Source organism: Lissotriton helveticus, chromosome 3_1 (assembly GCF_964261635.1).
Source record: "Lissotriton helveticus chromosome 3_1, aLisHel1.1, whole genome shotgun sequence".
In the NCBI taxonomy this organism is placed as follows: Eukaryota; Metazoa; Chordata; class Amphibia; order Caudata; family Salamandridae; genus Lissotriton; species Lissotriton helveticus.
Window position 1 is genome coordinate 958,394,972 of NC_136061.1, and position 18,581 is coordinate 958,413,552.

The window sequence follows — 18,581 nt, forward strand, 5'->3', positions numbered from 1 at the left end:
ATCTTTGATTGCTGGCAGGTTTTGCTGGCACATGCATCGAGCCACTGATGTATCAGAAGATAGACACAACTAAGATACATTGCTGACTCTTTTGTGATCCTGCTTACAGGGTAACAGAGGCGGACCTGGTCCAGCAGGATCTGGGGGAGAGCAAGGAACGAGAGGGCCACAGGTCAGTACTGAATCAGGCACAAGGATTCCCAGTGCATGTTCTAGCACGTTTCAGCACAGTCACATTAACTGATGCTATCTAATGCTCATAATGTAAGTGTCAAAACCACACTCCGACATTATAACTCCATCTTGTTTGGCTAACATCATAAGGAAGCTTAAGCTTTTTAGTGGGCGATAGCTATCTTGTCATTGCCATCTTTTTGATCCCGTTGCATGCCATTTCTTCCTTCTCTCCGTTGCAGCTGAAAACACTCATTTTGGTGCACTTATAAGGCAACATCTTCACCATATATAAATGTTTTCTCAAAAAATGATTTTCCTTCCCCTTCCTAATCCATATCCAAACAGGTATCATTACCGTTTTCAAACATTGGCAAATCAAGCTTTGTCACTTGTTTAAACGTTTCTGCTGCTTTTCGCGTTCTACAAGAATATGGTGTTTTTGGCAATGACCTATGGAAATATCGACTTCCGAATATTGCGAATATTGCTTCTACTATGTTGTCAAGATAGGTATATGTGTATATGTTAAGTTTTACTTTCCATCTAGATATGTTGAGGCGGAGTTAATCATGGGGAATCTACACTTTCATATATACACTTTCCTTGACATAGTGGATATCCTGGGGTTGATATTTTTGTGGATCGATGTTTGTGACCTTGGTATTCAGAAATCCAGCATAATTTTTCTTGCTTTATTGGCTCTATGGCTTCCGTTTTAATGTATTTTGACTTTCACTTACAATTTTGCTATAAATGTGTGCTACTGTGTTTACATTTTTTAGAAGAATACTGAAAAGCCTGTTAAATTGCGACATAACACTCTCTTTGCCCCATAGGGTCCCCTGGGGCCACCCGGCACTCCAGGTGTGAGGGGTGATCAAGGCAGCCCTGGGCCTAGGGTAAGTACAGTTCAACTTGGTAAGACTTCTGCTTAGTCTTCCTCCAAATAGATTTCCTGCTTTTTACCTTGTATTTATGATTGTCTTATAATGTAATTTGCGCTTACTAGAAGAGACAATTAAATGCATTCTGATGAAAGACCACTCAGTCTTTCAATGATGTCCCCTTAAAATTGGATTAACTAGAATAATATAAAAGTTATAAATAGTCAAGAGCTCCATGAACATCAGATGTCAAGCCAAGTGTAGACAGTAGGTCCACTGCTTGCCCTATGCATAGACATGAATCACCATTCTGTGCATGTCAAAGGGGTCCTGTTAATTCGAACTTCAACTAGCTAAAAGGCAACATTGTAGTGCTGATGCACACCAACGTACACAATCTATGAACTGATCTAGTCCAATTTAAAGAAGATATGCACATTAAATAACATCAAGGGGACTAAAAGTATATCAAAATCCATGGAATCAAGTAGTACAACACATGCAACAACCTCCTCTGTAGGGTCGGATTAGAGGTTCTCTGTGATAGAGAACAAAAGGGCACTGTCCTAACAGGAAAGCGCAAGATTTTATTACCCGATGGTGCTGCTGAAAGGCTAGCAGGCAGTGCATATTATCTGGGCCTTGAATCTGAATGACTATGCTTTAACCCTTCATGGACACTTCCCTTAAAATCAGTATTTGACCAAGTATCAAATTACCTTTAAAAAAAGAACAGGCATTGCTGACACAGAATACAATAGCCCTGTAATGTTGTTACTCAAGGTTCATTACACTCTCAACTTCTAAGGCCTCTAACCATAATATAAATATTTGTCTAGGTATATAACTGCCAAAAGACGAACAATGTTCTGAATTTGGCACCCCCTTTTCAGCTTGAAGGGGGGCCAAACGGTCCTCCTGGCCTTGTCTGACTTACCTAGCGGTGTGTCAAATACGTCCTATCTCAAGAATAATTTCTGAGGAGCACATCATTAAAGTAAAACATGCTTAAGAAGAGATTCAAGGCTAAGATCTACAGAAAAAATGTAACAATCAAATGTTCAGAGCCTGTGTGAAAAATGTTTAGGTTTACTAATAAATGTAAAGATGCTAGGCTCTATTGCAGCAGTTTCACTGTTGGTTATTCAAATTCTTCCTCTGCATCATGGAGATGCCTGTGTCTGTCCTTGACCTTATTCAGAACACAAAAATAAAGTTCAAGAACATTGTAATAGGCTGAACATACAACAGATAATACAGTACAACAGCATGGTACAACATCAGTATAACATATTCTCAATTTTTATTACCACAAAACTTCAGAAACACAAATGAGATAAATACAACTTTGAAGGCAAAGGAAAGACAAGACATAATCTTCCAACCTTCCAGGTAAACGTCTCGCCCTTCACTGCTCATACTGTGTGATGATGTGCTACCCTTAAACTTGTACTTTCAATTTGCACAAGATCTCCAACATGTCCTGTGCTACCATTAAAACCAATTTTCCTAATGCTGCGAGCACTCAACATAATTTTCCCACCTTTGCGTTGATTCAAATCCATTATCCTCCTGTTTCATCTTCATCCATCCATCAGTACTACATGCCAACCATGTACACCTTACACATTTACTGGCACAGAAAACGTACACATTTCAATTCTCTTTCTTCGCAACTCTACTGTTACACAATCACCAACCTGAAGCCACTTCCTATTTAATCAGCAGTGCTCCTCAATTTTCTTTCACATCCATCCATTGCAGCATCACACTTGGGTGCCACTTATGGAACATCATACTCACCAACTGGTCCACCAACAACCTTCAGTCTTTTTCTGCTGTCCATACACAAACTACTTCGTTCCACCTACCTTTTTACATCTTCATCTAACTCTGTCCACCAAAACTTTCTTTCACCTGTCTTTTTGTTAATGTTTGTTCCAAATCTCATCACTAACGGCCAAATGTATGAAGGGATGGGGCAGTTACTAGGGCTCAGATTTGCCAAATCGGAACCTTTGAGACTGCAAACCCCAGTCAGTGTACGTACATCTGGCCCTAAGTTTCAATTCATACTTCAGTTTCTCAATACTCGCGAGGAAGGAATGAAATCACCTTCTCCATTCCTGCCACTGTCGCTACACTATTCCTCTTCTTGCACTATACAGTCTTTTCACGAAGCACTCTCCCATTCCTGATGAATCACCATTACACTATCCAGGGTATCCTCTTCATTAGCCATCACACAGTCTATATCACTCTTCCCTGTTTTCTTGTCCATGTCTTCATTAACAAGTTGCACTATAGGCTGATATTGCCTTAGACATTTCTCCAACCAGCTACATACTCAAGCTCGGATTGAAATTCCTGTAATCTTGAGGCAAACCTTACTAGTCTATCTGACCCCTTGGCTGCACCTCCTTGTTGTACCATCTTCAAGGGTGGTTTTTGATCTGTATGCAACTGGACGTTCAACCCCAGAAGCCAGTACGGAAGTACTTAGCTCTCCAGGTTGCTGCTAAGCCTCTCTCTCAATAACTGAGTAAATTAGTTCCTCCACGTTTAGTGATCTTGAGGCAGCACAAGCAGCTTGAACCTATGTGAATGTGAAGATGACTCACATATCCAATAGTCATCTTCGGTTACTAATCCAATAGCAAAAGATTCTCTGTTGAGTGCCAGTGGTCCCATGTTTAGTGAATTAGAACAGACTGGGTTCAGATTATTGCAAAGTCTCGGTCTTGGTACCCTTATGTCCACCATGTATTACCCGTTGGCATCCTTCTTGTTCATTTTGATGTGGAGAATCAAAGGAAATTAGTTGCACTGTAGCAAGGTGCCACTTTTCTTGGTAGCCTGGGCCTTTGCACCAGTATACATTATATAAGGTGCAAAACATTTTGAATGTTGTTTTTGATTCCACTGGGAGCCAGTGGATACAATTTAAGGTGCATCTTGTTTCTGGATATTGAGGTCTAGTCTTGAGACTCTATTCTCTGGTTTATGTTTATTGGAAGATGTGGGAGAATTTTCATAACATGAAAGCAGAACATTGATCCCCTCCACCACTTCATCCGTTTAAGGGCTAGGTTATAGAATTGTTGCCACTGTAGCCTAGGAATGGTGGTGGTTGTGATGCTTGTTGCAAACAAAGGAGCAAGTTGGAGCAATCGTGACCCAAGGATAGCAGGTTTCTCCAGCAAATGGCCAACATGTCCCTACTTCAGTTTAATCTTTTATGCAAGCGAAGAAGCAGACACAGAATAAGTGTCTAGCAACAGTGCTTCGGTTTCCCCTGCCAAAGCTTGATGAAGCATTGAGCAGCTCTGTCTATAAATGATTCTTTTGTTTTTTATTTGCATTTTCACTCCCTCATTCTTGAAAACAGTTCTTTGAAAAACTTAAAAGCTTACAATCGCTTTATCGAGAAACCAGTGTGTGTATCCCTTCCCCCTGTCTGAGGATGAGTTAAGTAAGGGTTTCTTAGAAATAATAATTATTGGAAATAATCTAGATTTGGTGGCCATTACTGAGAATTTATTCACCAACTTCATGTTGGACATTTTTAATGACACTAACACCCAAAACTGTACACTACTTAAAATGAACAGGCTGCATTAGAAAGGTGCCGATTTTGCATTTCTCCTTAAAAACACCTTGAAAATTTGAAAAATTGATTAAATTTGTAACCCCTGTCTCCAGTCCCTTGCGGTCAAATTTAAAGACCTACTTAGTTCATTCCAGACCTCACTCGGATGGATTGGATGCCTGTGACTTATTAGCTACAGCCCTTGCACAAGGTTGATAGGTCATAGTACTAAGAACCCTTAATATAAATTTTAATCTCGCTTCCATGCCCCTGACTGTTAGGTTTCTGGACCTGTTTGGTCTTTTTGCTACGAAGCCTAATATGCCACCTTTTACCCATATGATGCAGCATTCTCTTGACATTTGTTCTAATTTGACATTGTGTTAAGCTCATCATCCGTTTCTATTACCGTGGTCTGACCACTTTGGTGAACCCTTCTCATGTCAACTTAAAAAGCAAACATAACTGAAAATTGTATCTTATCCAGTGGGTAAGTTATGGAAATGGATATCAGTTGCAACCGATGCCCTTGTTAACATAATTCATACATTAGTAAGACAGATCATAAGATACTTGTGAACTGAGTCTAGCAGCTGGCCTTTTCACTACCTTAACAACTGCTGTCAGTAAGAGGACCCACCTATCTTTTAGCTAGTTTTCTCAGGAACTAAAGATCCTTAACCTCTCTCTGCGAACTATTTAATGTCAGAAAAAAACAACTATATAAGTGTATAATGGGAACTGAATTTACATTCTACTCCAACAAAATGTTCAATGCCCCCCAATCCAATGGCTGTGATTCTTTCTGTTATCGAGGAGTTGTGTATTCCTCCAAACCACATGCACTTGACACATTCTTATTGCAGCCTTGATTATGAATAAAATATAATCAATTTGGGCATCCTTTTCCCAGTCAGCCCACTCCACTTGCCCGTTACTCCTGCCATAGGCCCACCAGCTATGAATGAGTTTGATTGTGCAGATTAGTTCTTGTGATTAAATCATCTGTTTGGCATTGAGGTCCGCTACCAGGTAAGTGGCACAAAAGTTATACGATGCTGAATCCATTTAGCCAAGAGGTCCTATTAATGTTTCTTTTTTGAGTACTTTGTCCCAGAGCCCCTGAAAATTGACTTTGTGACTCCTTTGCTAAAGAAGCCTTCCATTGACCTAGATAATCTGGCAAATTATCGACCCATCTACCAGTTGCCCTATTTGGAAAACATTTTGGAGAAGGCTGTCTTCCATCAGTTTTCTGAATTTACAATTAGCTTCTACATTCATCTCAGATGGGATTTCTTCTACGGCATAGGATAGATTTAACAGTTGTACCTCCTCTCGAAGATTTACATCATTATGCTGATGCATACATTTCAGCTACCTTTATTTTAGACCTCTAAGTGGTTTCTAACCCAGTGAGTCACCGCATTCTTCTGTCTAAGCTTTCTGATTTAGGAATAAAGATCTCACCCTATTACGTTTTTTTGTAATTGATAAGGTACTGGTATGGTACTTCTGTGGTACTCTCCTGGCAGCTCTAAAAGGTCTAAAGCCATGTTTACTGAAGGGATTCATACGTTTTGTATAAAGACCATTCGTGGGAGTCGTTTTCTATTGAGGTAGCCTTAAAGTTAATTTCCATGCCAGTGTACTTACGCAAACATTCTGACTTGCTGAAATTCAAAGAAGTGTCTTGTGTGTGTCCTGCCTATTGGTGATCAGGGGATTTTATCCTTGCAGCAATCTTTTTTATATGTGATGCTTTGGTTATGTTGAGTGACTTTGGGTTTTCACATGCAAAGTACTCTAAGTTAATGTGTACTTTGTATAAATACCAAAGCTAACTAACTAAAAGTAGCTAATTAGGTGTTAGCTTGCTCTGGCCCTATGTCCATCACACCAATAGTTTCATCCTGGGTGGCACCAAAACACTATTAAGCCTAATGAAAACTGCAGTTGCACTGATTTATGTTTCTGAGCAATAGAGCCAAAGTCATCACATAATATTCTATCAAGGATCTGTTAGGATTAGGTTTCAGCATCTGTCACTATTTTTAAGGGTTATGTACTAGTGTTTGAGCTAAGCTAAGTTTATGTTTATATAATGGCAGAGTTTTTGTAGAATACTAAATGCAGTTCTTCAGCTCCTTGACAAGTCAACTGTCTTATTCTTTGACTCAAACACTATGCGCGGCTCCTAAATAAACAGTTCACTACAACACAAGCTGTTTCAATATAAAAAAACTCTAAGAGACAATGTGACATGAAATTAATTTATTGTCCCATGAATTTCTCTTCTTTTATAATGCACCTTAACTGTTTCAAATACAGTAGTTTATGTACCATGCAAGGTTTTCATGTAAGCAAAAGAAACCATATCATCATCTGATTGGTGGTATCTGTATGTACAGACACATAGAGCAGCATTTAAGTTTAATAAAAATAGCAGTCAAGCGAGTTTCAGTATTAGCAGCCAGTGTCGAGATTAGCAGTCAACAAGTGTATCGAGGGAGACCCTGCATCTTCACAGCCACTAGTCACAAGAACAATACCTTTATTTATGCTCCTTTAAAGACTTGTGTAATAGATGAATCCTTCCTGGAATCTGTACTATTTGTGTAAACTGTGACCAGTGGGTATTTTTCTGGTCTCCCTCAGGGAGAGGATAGCAGGGCCACCCTAGCTGACTCAAAACCCAAAATCTGTATTGCACTATGTGATGCTGTATTGTCAACTGAAATCTTCCATCTTGTTTTCCCAGGGTCCTGCAGGTATCCCAGGAGTGGTGGGTGATCGTGGCAGGCTTGGGCCAATTGGACTCAAGGTATGTATGCCGTTCTACATTAAGGGCACATTTCTGATAACTGTGTAACATTAGGTATCTCTTGTTTGAAAGCCCCTGGGTGGGCTTTCTACACATCGCCATCTCTTTTATAAAGAAAAACAGAAAAAGGCTTATAAAATGTGCTGGCACCAGACTTGCCTTGTTTGCAGCTCACACCTTTGCAGTTCACCACGAATAGGCCTCTCCTAAACTAAACTTAATTTGGGGAATAATGCAGTGTCATTGAAGAGATATCAGTTTGTTGAATAAAGAAAGTCTTACATGACAGCAACATCAGAGACAGAACCTGGGCACACCTGACTAACCTAGGCATAGGCCTAAAATGCATGGGGCTGATCAGGGGAGGCCTTATTCCCTTGAAGGCCTACAAATCATTTTGTCTTCTACTATGGTCAGGAAAGATGTTGAAATTGAGAATGCAACTCACATTTTGAACAAACCACATGCTTTTTGAATTATGACCCATACTTTAGAGGGGCGGTCACAATTGTTCATAAAAAATGACATGGTCACAAGATGCTAACATTACATTTTCTGTAAAAATGGCGTTGGACGGTAAATTCAAAGAGTATTCCTGCCAGTGTTGGCCTGTGGTAGCAATACTATTTCAGACAAATTTAAAGTATTTCTTAGGAATGGTGCATTGTAGTAGCACACATGTTTGGTACAAAATGAAGCATCACGCGATGCAGAATCTGTTTCTTTTCTCCTCTTCTTGTGGTACAACTATAAAATGTGGGACTTTGTGTAGCAGTAGGTGTTTGATGCAGAGCCCTGTCACTGTGCATGTGTCTCATGTATTACATAAACAACAGGCTACCTGGGCTCATAAGGGTGTCATGCTATTATTTTGTCCTCCCAAATCTGGTATCCACCAGCCCCTGCAGAATCTGGAGTATTGACAACTGCTATTAGTTTGTTGCTAAGCTCTGTGGTGGAAAGTTTATAGCCTGTACAGCCAGGTTATGGAACTACATGTCACCAGATCTTAAGTATTAATCTTATCTTCTCTCTTTCTGAAAGACCCTTAAAACATGACTTCTTAACAAACAGTTTTAGTGCTAGTTGTTTCTTCCTGTATAGCTTCAGTTCAGGTTATTTCTTCCCCTTGAGCTGCGGCGCCTAGACACCCCTGGGCAGTAGAGTGCAATACAAATCCAAAATTCATTCCTTTAAATTTCATATCAAATGTATGCATTTTGTTTTCAGGGTGAACCTGGAGATCCTGGAGTGAAGGGAGTAGAAGGACCACTCGGGCCTCGTGGAGAGACGGTAAGACTCTTTCATCGCATTCAACATTCACCCTTCGATACTATTTTTTAAATATTGTGTACTTTTTGAATTTTGGTTTCAGCATCAAGATCTGCTGTGATACTCATGATTTATGATACATTGCGCTGAGTACAATGTAAGGTCTGGAAATATTGTTGAAAATTAGATTTACTTTAGGTCAACATGTGCCTTTTTCCAACAAACATTGCCATTGCTTTTAAGTCATTCAAACTAAACCTTGACGCTACTCTCTAAGCAGTAAGGGTTTTTTCAGAAGAGTTTTCAGATCTTTAGCCTCATTACCTGTGGTCTTGTAATACTGTTTCTTCTCTAGTCTGTGACTATTTAAGAGTTGATTTATGATTCATATATTCACACTGTGGAGGATTGATGACAGGGCAACCATGGGGGCTACACATTTTTTGTGAGCGCTATCAGCAACAAAGGCTGCTTTGGCTAAGTAATTGCCCGCACCCAAAAAGTCAAGGAAATTGCCATCCTTTTGGCTCCTTACTCGGATTAGACTGTCAGTCTGATTATCATCAACATTACAAACACAGTTCATAAATTAACAGTGAGGGCTATGTCATAGGTAAAGGCATTCATGGAGAGAATGTTTTAAACAAATGCCAATTGGAACAGCTCATAGATTCAATGTTTGGGTTCTATGTAGTAATTAAACCTCCTCCCCAATTGTACTGCAAAGGCAACCACTCACATCTGCTCAATACTCCCCATTATTTCCCAGGGGCTCCTCATGGATGGACAAGTTAGGAAGTATTTTGTTAGTTGGTTTTTGTCATTTAATGGGTTTGTTTGCCATTCTTAGGGTGATGATGGCAGAGATGGTGCTGGAAAACCAGGTCCCAAAGGCAAAAAGGTAAAATTTTGTCATGTGTGTCTGTCTGATGAAAGGAACATGGAATTGTGGCTTGTTGTGTTAGCTAGAGACAAAAAAGTCATATGTCCCTTGACATGTGGTGAGGTTCGCACTAGATATCTATTTAAAATTGCAAATAAATTGTTATAATTGTGGCTTATGACCTATGTGAAAATGGGCCTGTGGCGGATGCTGATGCAACGGCACAAGCTCTGATAAGTTGATCCTAGACTTTAAACGGTTTCACAAGTTAATGCCTGCCCACCATTAACTACTGATTAAGTGTATTGTCAATGCTGAACGTCCCCCAACCATTCTGGAATGTGCCAAACCACTGGACTTTTTAGTGGACAAAGATATCAACCTATAAGGACACATACAAAGATGTGTGAGAATTACCACAGCACCAACGACTCTTCACAGCAGAAATACCAGGATATGATTTTTTGAAGTCCTTGTGAAATCAATGCTGGGCTACAGAAGCTCAGTACTCATAAGAATCACCAAACTATATTTGTCCCCTCTTAAAGCATTGCTTCATGCAGCTGGAGGCTACCAACTGGCACAAGTATGTTTGATCAAATCTCTCCATTCCAACAGCCCTGAAATAGCACCCCTTGAAAGAAAAAAGTATCTATAAACTAGGCTGCATTCACACCGGCTCCTTAAACCACATAGACCGGAATTTTAGGTGGCCAAAGGCAACTTAGGATATCCCACTTCCTTTGTGAAATCCCATTAATAAAAATGCATTTAGCTAGGAGTGCATTCAGTGTTTGGAACTCATTCACTCCAACCATTAGTACCTTTTCTTCATATGAGACATTTAAAAAATAACTAAATTATTTGCAGTGGTACCATCCAGTAGTTTTGGCAATATTATAATTTAAAAAATATGCCAGACGGGCTTCAAACCGTTAAAATGTAGAGGTATTTTGGAGAATTAGAAGCTTGCATATTCTGTCAATCACTTTTGAAATAACATTTTTTTTATTGGCTGATGAATAGCTTCAATTCTTTTTGCTCAACAACATTGAAACTCGTGAATTTGCACAAAGTCACAAGTTTATCACTGTGTGAAAAAATCACACACAAATATGGAAACGCTATGACCATTTCTAGGTCACCAAGGGTAGCTCAGAGGTACCCAGAACTGCGAACAGAATTAAGAAAAAAAGGAGAAGAATGCAATTAGTGGATGTTAATCTTTCAAATACACAGAACGTCAAGAGCATGCGGCCCCATATTACCTTGACGACCGCAGTACTCATTAGTAATTTGAACAATATTGCTCTTTAAATCTGACAAGAAAAGTCCTCTATTATGTGATTTTACATGTCATGAGTGATGTAATATGTGAAGTGCAAGTTATAGTTAACTTATTAAACTATAAGTAGTGTCTTTCAGTGGTTTGGGGGCTTGTTAACATTTGTCATATTCTGAATTGGTCCAGCAGCCAACCCTCCACAGCATTTAACGCACATTACTCAAGCCCTCAGGCCTTGCACATCGTGATTGGCCATCGGGTCTGGCCTCATGGTCAGACCCTTTACCAAACCCTCTAATGGCACCCAAGCCTCGATACAGTGTGCATAAGAGTTGGCCGTGTGGCAGCATGACCTGGCCACAAGGCCAGGTTCTGCACCCAACCCTCAGCAGGGAGACAACCCCTGCTACTTGCACAGCCTCTGGCCAGGTTTACCAGTGGTTAGTCACTTGGCTTGCATCCAGTCCTCCAGGGGGATCCCTCTGCAGGCAACCAACCTCCTCTGGGCACACAGTTTGTCTACCAAAATGTTTACTATTTTTAAATTAGGGAGCTGTTAAGCACCTGCGAAGATGAGTTGGGTGAGTAAAAAGATGTGGCAAGGGAATGCTGTTCTTAGGCAGGCTTCTCCCTTTTAAACAATTTTTTTAGCCCCTTTAAAATACATTATGCTTCAAATTACTAAAACCTATACCTCCCCTGAAATTTTTACCCCACCAGTTCCATACTATATTAATCTCTCAATTCTCCTTTATTTTTGTCTGCTCCTCAGGAAAGGCTTTAAATTCAACAGCTCCTATTCTAACAGAATGGCATTCCCGAGTGACTCCCATTTTTGTGTTGAAAGTTGCAGTTGACCACTAGGAAGTTAACTTACAGAGTGCTGCTGGTGTTCAAACTACATGTTTCACTCTGCTTGTCAGAATGCTTTACATACATGGATGAAGAATACATTTGAGCACTCATAAAAAATGTGTCCTGGTTTTAGCTTTGTAGAGCACTAACCATAATTTCTATAACAAAAAGAACCCCAATATTTCTCCCTTTATTACAGTATCCTCTGTAATAAATGCTTTTAGCTTTACAGCTTTATATCAGTCAAGATGGTGTTCAAGTGTATCACACTTTTGTCATAAATGCATAATGTTAGCACTCTAGTTGTTCATTAAAACACAGTGGTGGAGGTGAGGTAGAACATGAAGTAATCAATTGCCATGCTGCTGCTGGTGTTGGGAGTACCTGTTTCACTCAGCATACCAGACTTTCTTTTTGACATTGAAGAGGAAGGTATTAGAGATTTTATTGAAAATGTGTCCTCAGTTTAGCTTTCTAGAGCACTAACCATATTTCGTATGACAAAGTGAACCGCTCCATTTTGCTTTCAGTTTCACACCTTTGATTCCATTAGGATTTCATTCAAGTGTACCACACTGTCATAAATACAGATGCTATAGCTCTTGTTGTCCATCAGGACACTGTGTTAAATCTGCAGTAGGACACTGGGGAATCAAATGACAGGCTGCTGCTGCTGCATATGTTCTACTAAGAATATCATATTTTGTTCTCACATGGCTGAGGAAGATAATGTGAACTTATACCAAATGTGTTCTAATTGTAGCTTCTGGATCACTCTTCATACCCTCCAGGATACAATCATGAGAAGAACAAGTGTTTTCCTCATGCATGGTTCATCAAATCATGATGAGCATTTTGTTTTACACACCACAATTCCTAAAATTGATATGGTGCCACCAAGAAATGATTTTCATTGTGCATACAATCTGCTGTCACCCTGCCTATACGTTCCTTTATGTGACACTCAAAAACATGCTTTCACTACAGTTAATTTCAATGGGGACCTGAGTCCTGAAATGGCTGTAAGCAGATGTTGTTCCTTTAGGGCCCTAAAACACCCCTCGGGGTCAACATGCATTCACAGTACCTCTTATGTGGTTTCTAATTCATTTTGAGGACAGAGGGACCATGTCCCTGAGTCCTATAATAGCTACCAAAACATAATGTTCATATGTGGCCATTAATTTATGATGGACCAATCCCCTTTAAATTTACCAACCAGAGCAATCTGGACACCAACAGTCCAGAGCTCACTGACATTTTCTGGTAGTTCACCATTTCATGCCCAACCTAAGTAGGTTTTAAATGTTAATTTCTCCAATTACTGAATGCATTTTCACCAAATAATGAAAAGCATTTCTTAATAAGTAAAATTCTACTTTCCTGTCAAATTTGCTGAAATTCCATTTAACCGTTATTTCCCATGGGAATTAGAATGGGAAATCGACATTTTGGACCACTTGTTTTCCTTGCCCTTGCTTGAATGATATAGTTGCCACAGTGTAGTTATGGTTAGGATCTGCTTCTTACCATAGGAATAGCATTTTTTGGAGTGCTAATACCTTTGGCGCTGTTTTCCGAATATTCACAAAACTTTCAAAACAAATGTTCATCCACCTCAGCTCTTCCTTCAAAGTTTTGGAGGGATCCATCAAGCAGGGAGCTGAGAAAAAAGGGGGTCCCAAACACAATTTCATCATGCGGTTTCACAAATAGTGTGCTTTTATAATTTGATAAAAAATCTGTTGAGGAGTTTTTGAGAAATTAAGGTTCAAAATATATGTTTATCTGAACGTTTAGGGTTGTGGGACTCTCGGGTGAGTCTTGCGGCCATGCAACTATAAATAATAGAGTAGTCTGGTTAGCCACGGGTGCTTTTTTCCTGTCGGCCATGTCGCTTGCTCCTGCAAGCCCCACTGGTGTTGCTCTGTGATTTGCTGGCCACAACATAAGGAGACATGTTGAAATCACCATTTCAGGACATGGGGATCCATTCCCTGTATCATAAAAATTGAAAGAAAATAAGGTTTAAGGGGCAGTGGTGGGGTAACATGGCTCACTGAACCTTGGAATCTGGGGCCACATTTTTTTTAAAAGATAGTTATTTGTACTGCCGTGGTCCCCTGAGTATCACGCGGGAGCAAGCAGAACTCCCCTGGGTCCAATGGGTGGGCAGGGCCCATACTGAATCCTGCCAGATTCCTGTGGAATCGCTATAACCATTCAATCAAGCATTTGCAATGCAATAGGTCGCGCATTTATTCAAGTTTATGCTATTAGCATTGTAAATGACAATGCCTATTACTTATGTGTTGTTTTATAAACAGATGAATAAAAGGCATTGTCATTTATAATGCCAATAGCTCAAACTTGCGGAAATGCGAGACCTTTTGCATTGGAATATGCCTCTTTAGTTGGCTTGCTGTCACCCCACATGTTGTTACAACGACCGCGTTGTAACAACGCATATCATTACCCCGCAAGTCGAAACAATGACGCTGGATGTTGGAATAGTATCATTTACTATTCCAACTCCAGTCTGCAGACAGCAGGGAAGGTATTGTATTTTAAATCCAAAACCTTCTCCCCCCTCCACAAGTCGTTGTACCGCCTTGAGGGGTAATGGTATGTGTTGTTACAATGCGGTTGTAACGACCGCGTTGTAACAACATACGGGGTGACGGCTTCGTAATAAGGGCTGTTTACCATTGCATTGCAACTGGTAGGCATCACGAACAACGGGTGGGGGGAGGCACGGACAACAGGGAGGTAAAGAAGGCGCAACAGCAGGAGGAAGGGTGGGGTGTAAAAAGGCACAGACAATTTGTAAAGAAGGCACCAAAGCAAAACTGGATAAAGAAAATAGTGCTCACAGTCTAAATACCAGGTACCGTGTAATAACCAAAGTGAAGGGGCCCGTCGCCATGGGAGATGACAAATAAAGAGGAGGCGGTACCAAGGAGGGACTAACAAGCCTATTAAGGAATCAAAAGCTAGAATTTAAAAAGGAGAAAGACACAAGCCAATGAAAAATAGAAACCTCTAGCTGTTTACTTGTCATCCTGTAAGTGCTCCATCACCATATGGGTCTAGTTTCTGATATAGAAACTGCTAATGATTTTTTTTTAATCCTGATGAAATGCTGTGTAACTGCCAGTCCGCCACCTACCTGTTCAACTATGTCTGTCTACATTTTTTAAATATTACATTTATTGGAAGTTGAGTTCTAGAGGTAAATCTCTGGCCTTAATCATTGACTTCATGTTAAAGATACTGTCACATCTAGATTGTAAATTCAGTTTTAGGTAGTTTGCTTCAGTCATCTTTATGTACCTCAAACAATACCACTTCAGTCCCACCCACAAACCACTTGTTAAACTCCACAGTAAATATATTTGGATAGAGCTTGGTGCCAGTAACATACAGACGAAATACCACTCACGAAGACTTTGTATAAAGATTCACCAGATTTGGGCATCAGAGGGCATAGACTGAACTGGGACTCTCTACTATTGCGATTTGTTTAGTCAGAAATTAAGCGTAGAAATCCAATTTTCTGTCCTGGTACATCACTCATGACGCAGAATGTTTAGAATCACCCACGGTCAATCATTTCGAAGGTCACTGAGATGCAGCTGGCACTAGTTGCCCAAATACAGCATACAAAAGAGTTTATCTTTCACATGGAGAGTCGCATTTTTCATAATGGGACACGTAATAAGCTCAGAATAATGGCTGTCCAGAAGGAGAAATATACTACAGGTTCCATCACTGTAAACTCCTGCTAACCAGTATTTTTATAGTAATGGCCTGCGTCCTGGTCACTGTTAAATGTACCATTTCAAATTCAAAGGGATGGGATTGCAGACTTCTCATGGTTAACTAGAATAAGTGTACAGTCATGCTCTACACTGTGAAGCTCGCCGGATAGTTAAGCAACCACCTTAGCCCATGAATGGTACAATGTTAGACGTGGTTTATTAGCATTAAGAGGGGGGCATCAGCATTAATGTTATTCTTGCACTGCGTAGGTATTTTTGTTCTCACAACTTGCCTGGAAACCATGTCTGTTTTTTTTTCTTTCAGGGAGAAAATGGCTTCCCAGGATACCCTGGACCCAAGGTAAAATGTTCTAGTTGCAATGGTTTCATTTTTAGGGTGTACCTTTGGTCTTCTGTTCTCAAGGTCTCCCAGCTGTTCTTCTATGTGCAAGTATTTATTGTCTCTATGCATGATCCCTCTCTCAGTAATGACCTCTCCTTTTTTTGTGGGAACCATCAAATTGCTCCTTTGTGAGACTCTTAAGTACATATGTTTGACCTCTCTGTTGCTACATGGAACATTTTCACTACATTTCTAATACATATAAGTGAGACATCTTTATGCTAAGTGAGACTTATCTATACCTCTTATACAAGACTTATCCACTGTGTCTGTGTGAGTCAACGTCACAGTTTGTATATAAAACCCATGCAAAACCATGTTCTTCACTCATATAAAATCTCTCATGCTTCTACACTCAGCCTTTCTACCACTCATTTGAGACCTCTCTTTCTTGCTTTCTATTTTAGACATCCTTACTACTTCTGTGAGTCGCCTCTAATTACATTATATTCAATTTGTAAGCCCTTTTCCCCAGCTCTATGTGAATCATTCCACACTGCTGGTCCCATGGTAATATCTGTTCCTCTTTACTAGAGCTTTCTCTACTACTCCATAGGAAGCGAAGCCTCTGCGTTGCTGCTATTTGGGCCTTTCTCAAGCTTGTGTAAGATCCTGTACTGTTCCTATTTGAGACCATTCTACCACTCATACATGAGGTCCTTTTACCTTTCTACAGCTTGTAGATGAGCTGCCTTTACTGGTCCTAGGTGAGAACCTGCAAGCATTCCTATGTGAGACCCCTCTACGCTCATGTGTGAGATCAGTCATATGAAGGAGTTAAGAAATGTATATAACATTTTGAGAAGACCAAGGGGCATATTAACAACGGTAAGTGATAATCATCGCTGGCCGTGCTTAGCGATAATTATATTATTGCAGGCTATCTCTGGTATTTATTGCCCTGGTAGCGCGTAATTAACAACGCGTTACTCAAGGGCGATAAAAATTCCAGAGATAGCGAGGTTATTGCCCTTTTGCAGGGAACATTGCTGGTTTTCCTGCGAAGTTCCCTGCAAAAGGGCGATAACCTTGCTGATACGACCCACAGGGTCGTATCAGAATAATCCACCCCCTATGTTAGGGATGGCTAAATCAGGATTTTAGCAGCCGCTAGATTTTGGCAAAAACGTCAGTTTTCGCCAAAATCTAATGTGTGCTAAAATCATGTAGGCTGCCTTGTAAATATCGCGATGTAAACATCAGCGATATTTGCAAGGTAGTACATCTGGGGTAGGCCCAGTAACGTCCACTTTGCATCTCATTGGAGATGCAGAGGGAGACATTGGGAAAAAGGGTGCTAACATGCGATTATGCATGTTAGCACCCTATTGTAAATTGAGCACTGGCTTTATCTCTGCTTTTTAGGCTTTGTAAGCTAAAAAAGCGTAGATAAAGCCCTTGTAAATATGTCCACAAATCACTTCTCAGTGTAATTTGAGTCCACACAAATGTTTCTCTGTTAGACTTCTCTTCTGCTTCTATCTTAGACTTACTACTTTGAATAGTTTGCAGCGGGTTCTGTTGTAGTTCCTGTGCTGTGCACATTCCTGACATTTAGTTTTGGGTTCAGAAAAATACAGCTTGTTTTTCTTTGACAAAGTGATTTTAATATCAAGGGGACTCGTGATATGTCCCAGGCAACCAGGACACAGGCAGATCTGGGTTTTCTCCCCAAATCAGTGAGTGAATAATTAGTAAAGTAAAACCCTGGGAGTCTGTGTATTTAGAACAGGAGGTGAGGAATGGATGTACGGCATTACAACGCGGGCATTTACACCGCGTGCCGTTACAACGCTGTTTTTACAACGCAAGTCGTTACAACGACTTGCGCTGTAAGGGCTGGATAGTGGAATATTTTACTTTTCTATTCCAACTCCAGCCCACGTTACAGTAGGGAAGGTGTTGGAATAGAAAATTAACTATTCCCTATCCAATAGCGCCCTCCAGCGCAAGTCGTCGTAACAACTTGCGTTGTAAAGGCAGCGTCGTAATAGCAGCGCGGGGTAATGCCCGCGTTGTTAAGGATGTTTCCCGTAAGGAATATTAGGCAATCACCACATGTGTCGCATCCTAGGAGGTTGGAGAGCGCATGTGAAACTGTATCATCACAAGCCACAAACTGATTCTTACATGTACATAACTTTTTCCTTCGCAGCTTGTGGTATTTCATATAGATCACATGCCATTTACTGACCAAAAAGGAAGTACCCAAACATCCCCATGCAGTGGTGTGTAAGAACAGTAGTCAGATTCCCGGAGCAATGTTTTTAGCATTGTTTGATCCACTTGTGTTGAATCTGAATATCTACAGAGTAGTGTTTACTAACGGTATGGAGCAAGGCCCAAGTAGCAACATTACACATGTGTACCAATGGCATGTTGCTTGGGAAAACCATTGTGCTTCCCTTTATATGAGTAGAATGTGTTTTAGGCATAGCTTGCAGTGTGTTTATCTGTGGGATAACAGAGATGAATACACTTTACAATCCCAACCCTCTTAAGAGATTGCTTTGCCAATATGTTGTGGTCTGAAGACAGGAAACTGTTTCATTTTTTGACTATATGAGTGTGGTCATTAATAGTCCTTCTAACCTCTCAGTGAGGAATTGTGGCTTAGGAGAAAAGCAAACCAAAAGATTGATTAATAT

General features: G+C 40.3%; 1 protein-coding gene across 1 annotated transcript in view; it reads left to right on the forward strand.

The window, feature by feature from the left end:
• The window catches only part of COL6A3 (collagen type VI alpha 3 chain), a 261,122-nt gene that overhangs the window by 173,180 nt on the left and 69,361 nt on the right, over nucleotides 1-18,581 (forward strand). The window contains exons 25-30 of the mRNA XM_078681366.1: nucleotides 110-172; nucleotides 1,014-1,076; nucleotides 7,412-7,474; nucleotides 8,705-8,767; nucleotides 9,597-9,647; nucleotides 15,856-15,891. Coding sequence (XP_078537492.1) covers nucleotides 110-172; nucleotides 1,014-1,076; nucleotides 7,412-7,474; nucleotides 8,705-8,767; nucleotides 9,597-9,647; nucleotides 15,856-15,891 — 339 coding nt within the window. The remainder of the gene's footprint in view (nucleotides 1-109; nucleotides 173-1,013; nucleotides 1,077-7,411; nucleotides 7,475-8,704; nucleotides 8,768-9,596; nucleotides 9,648-15,855; nucleotides 15,892-18,581) is intronic.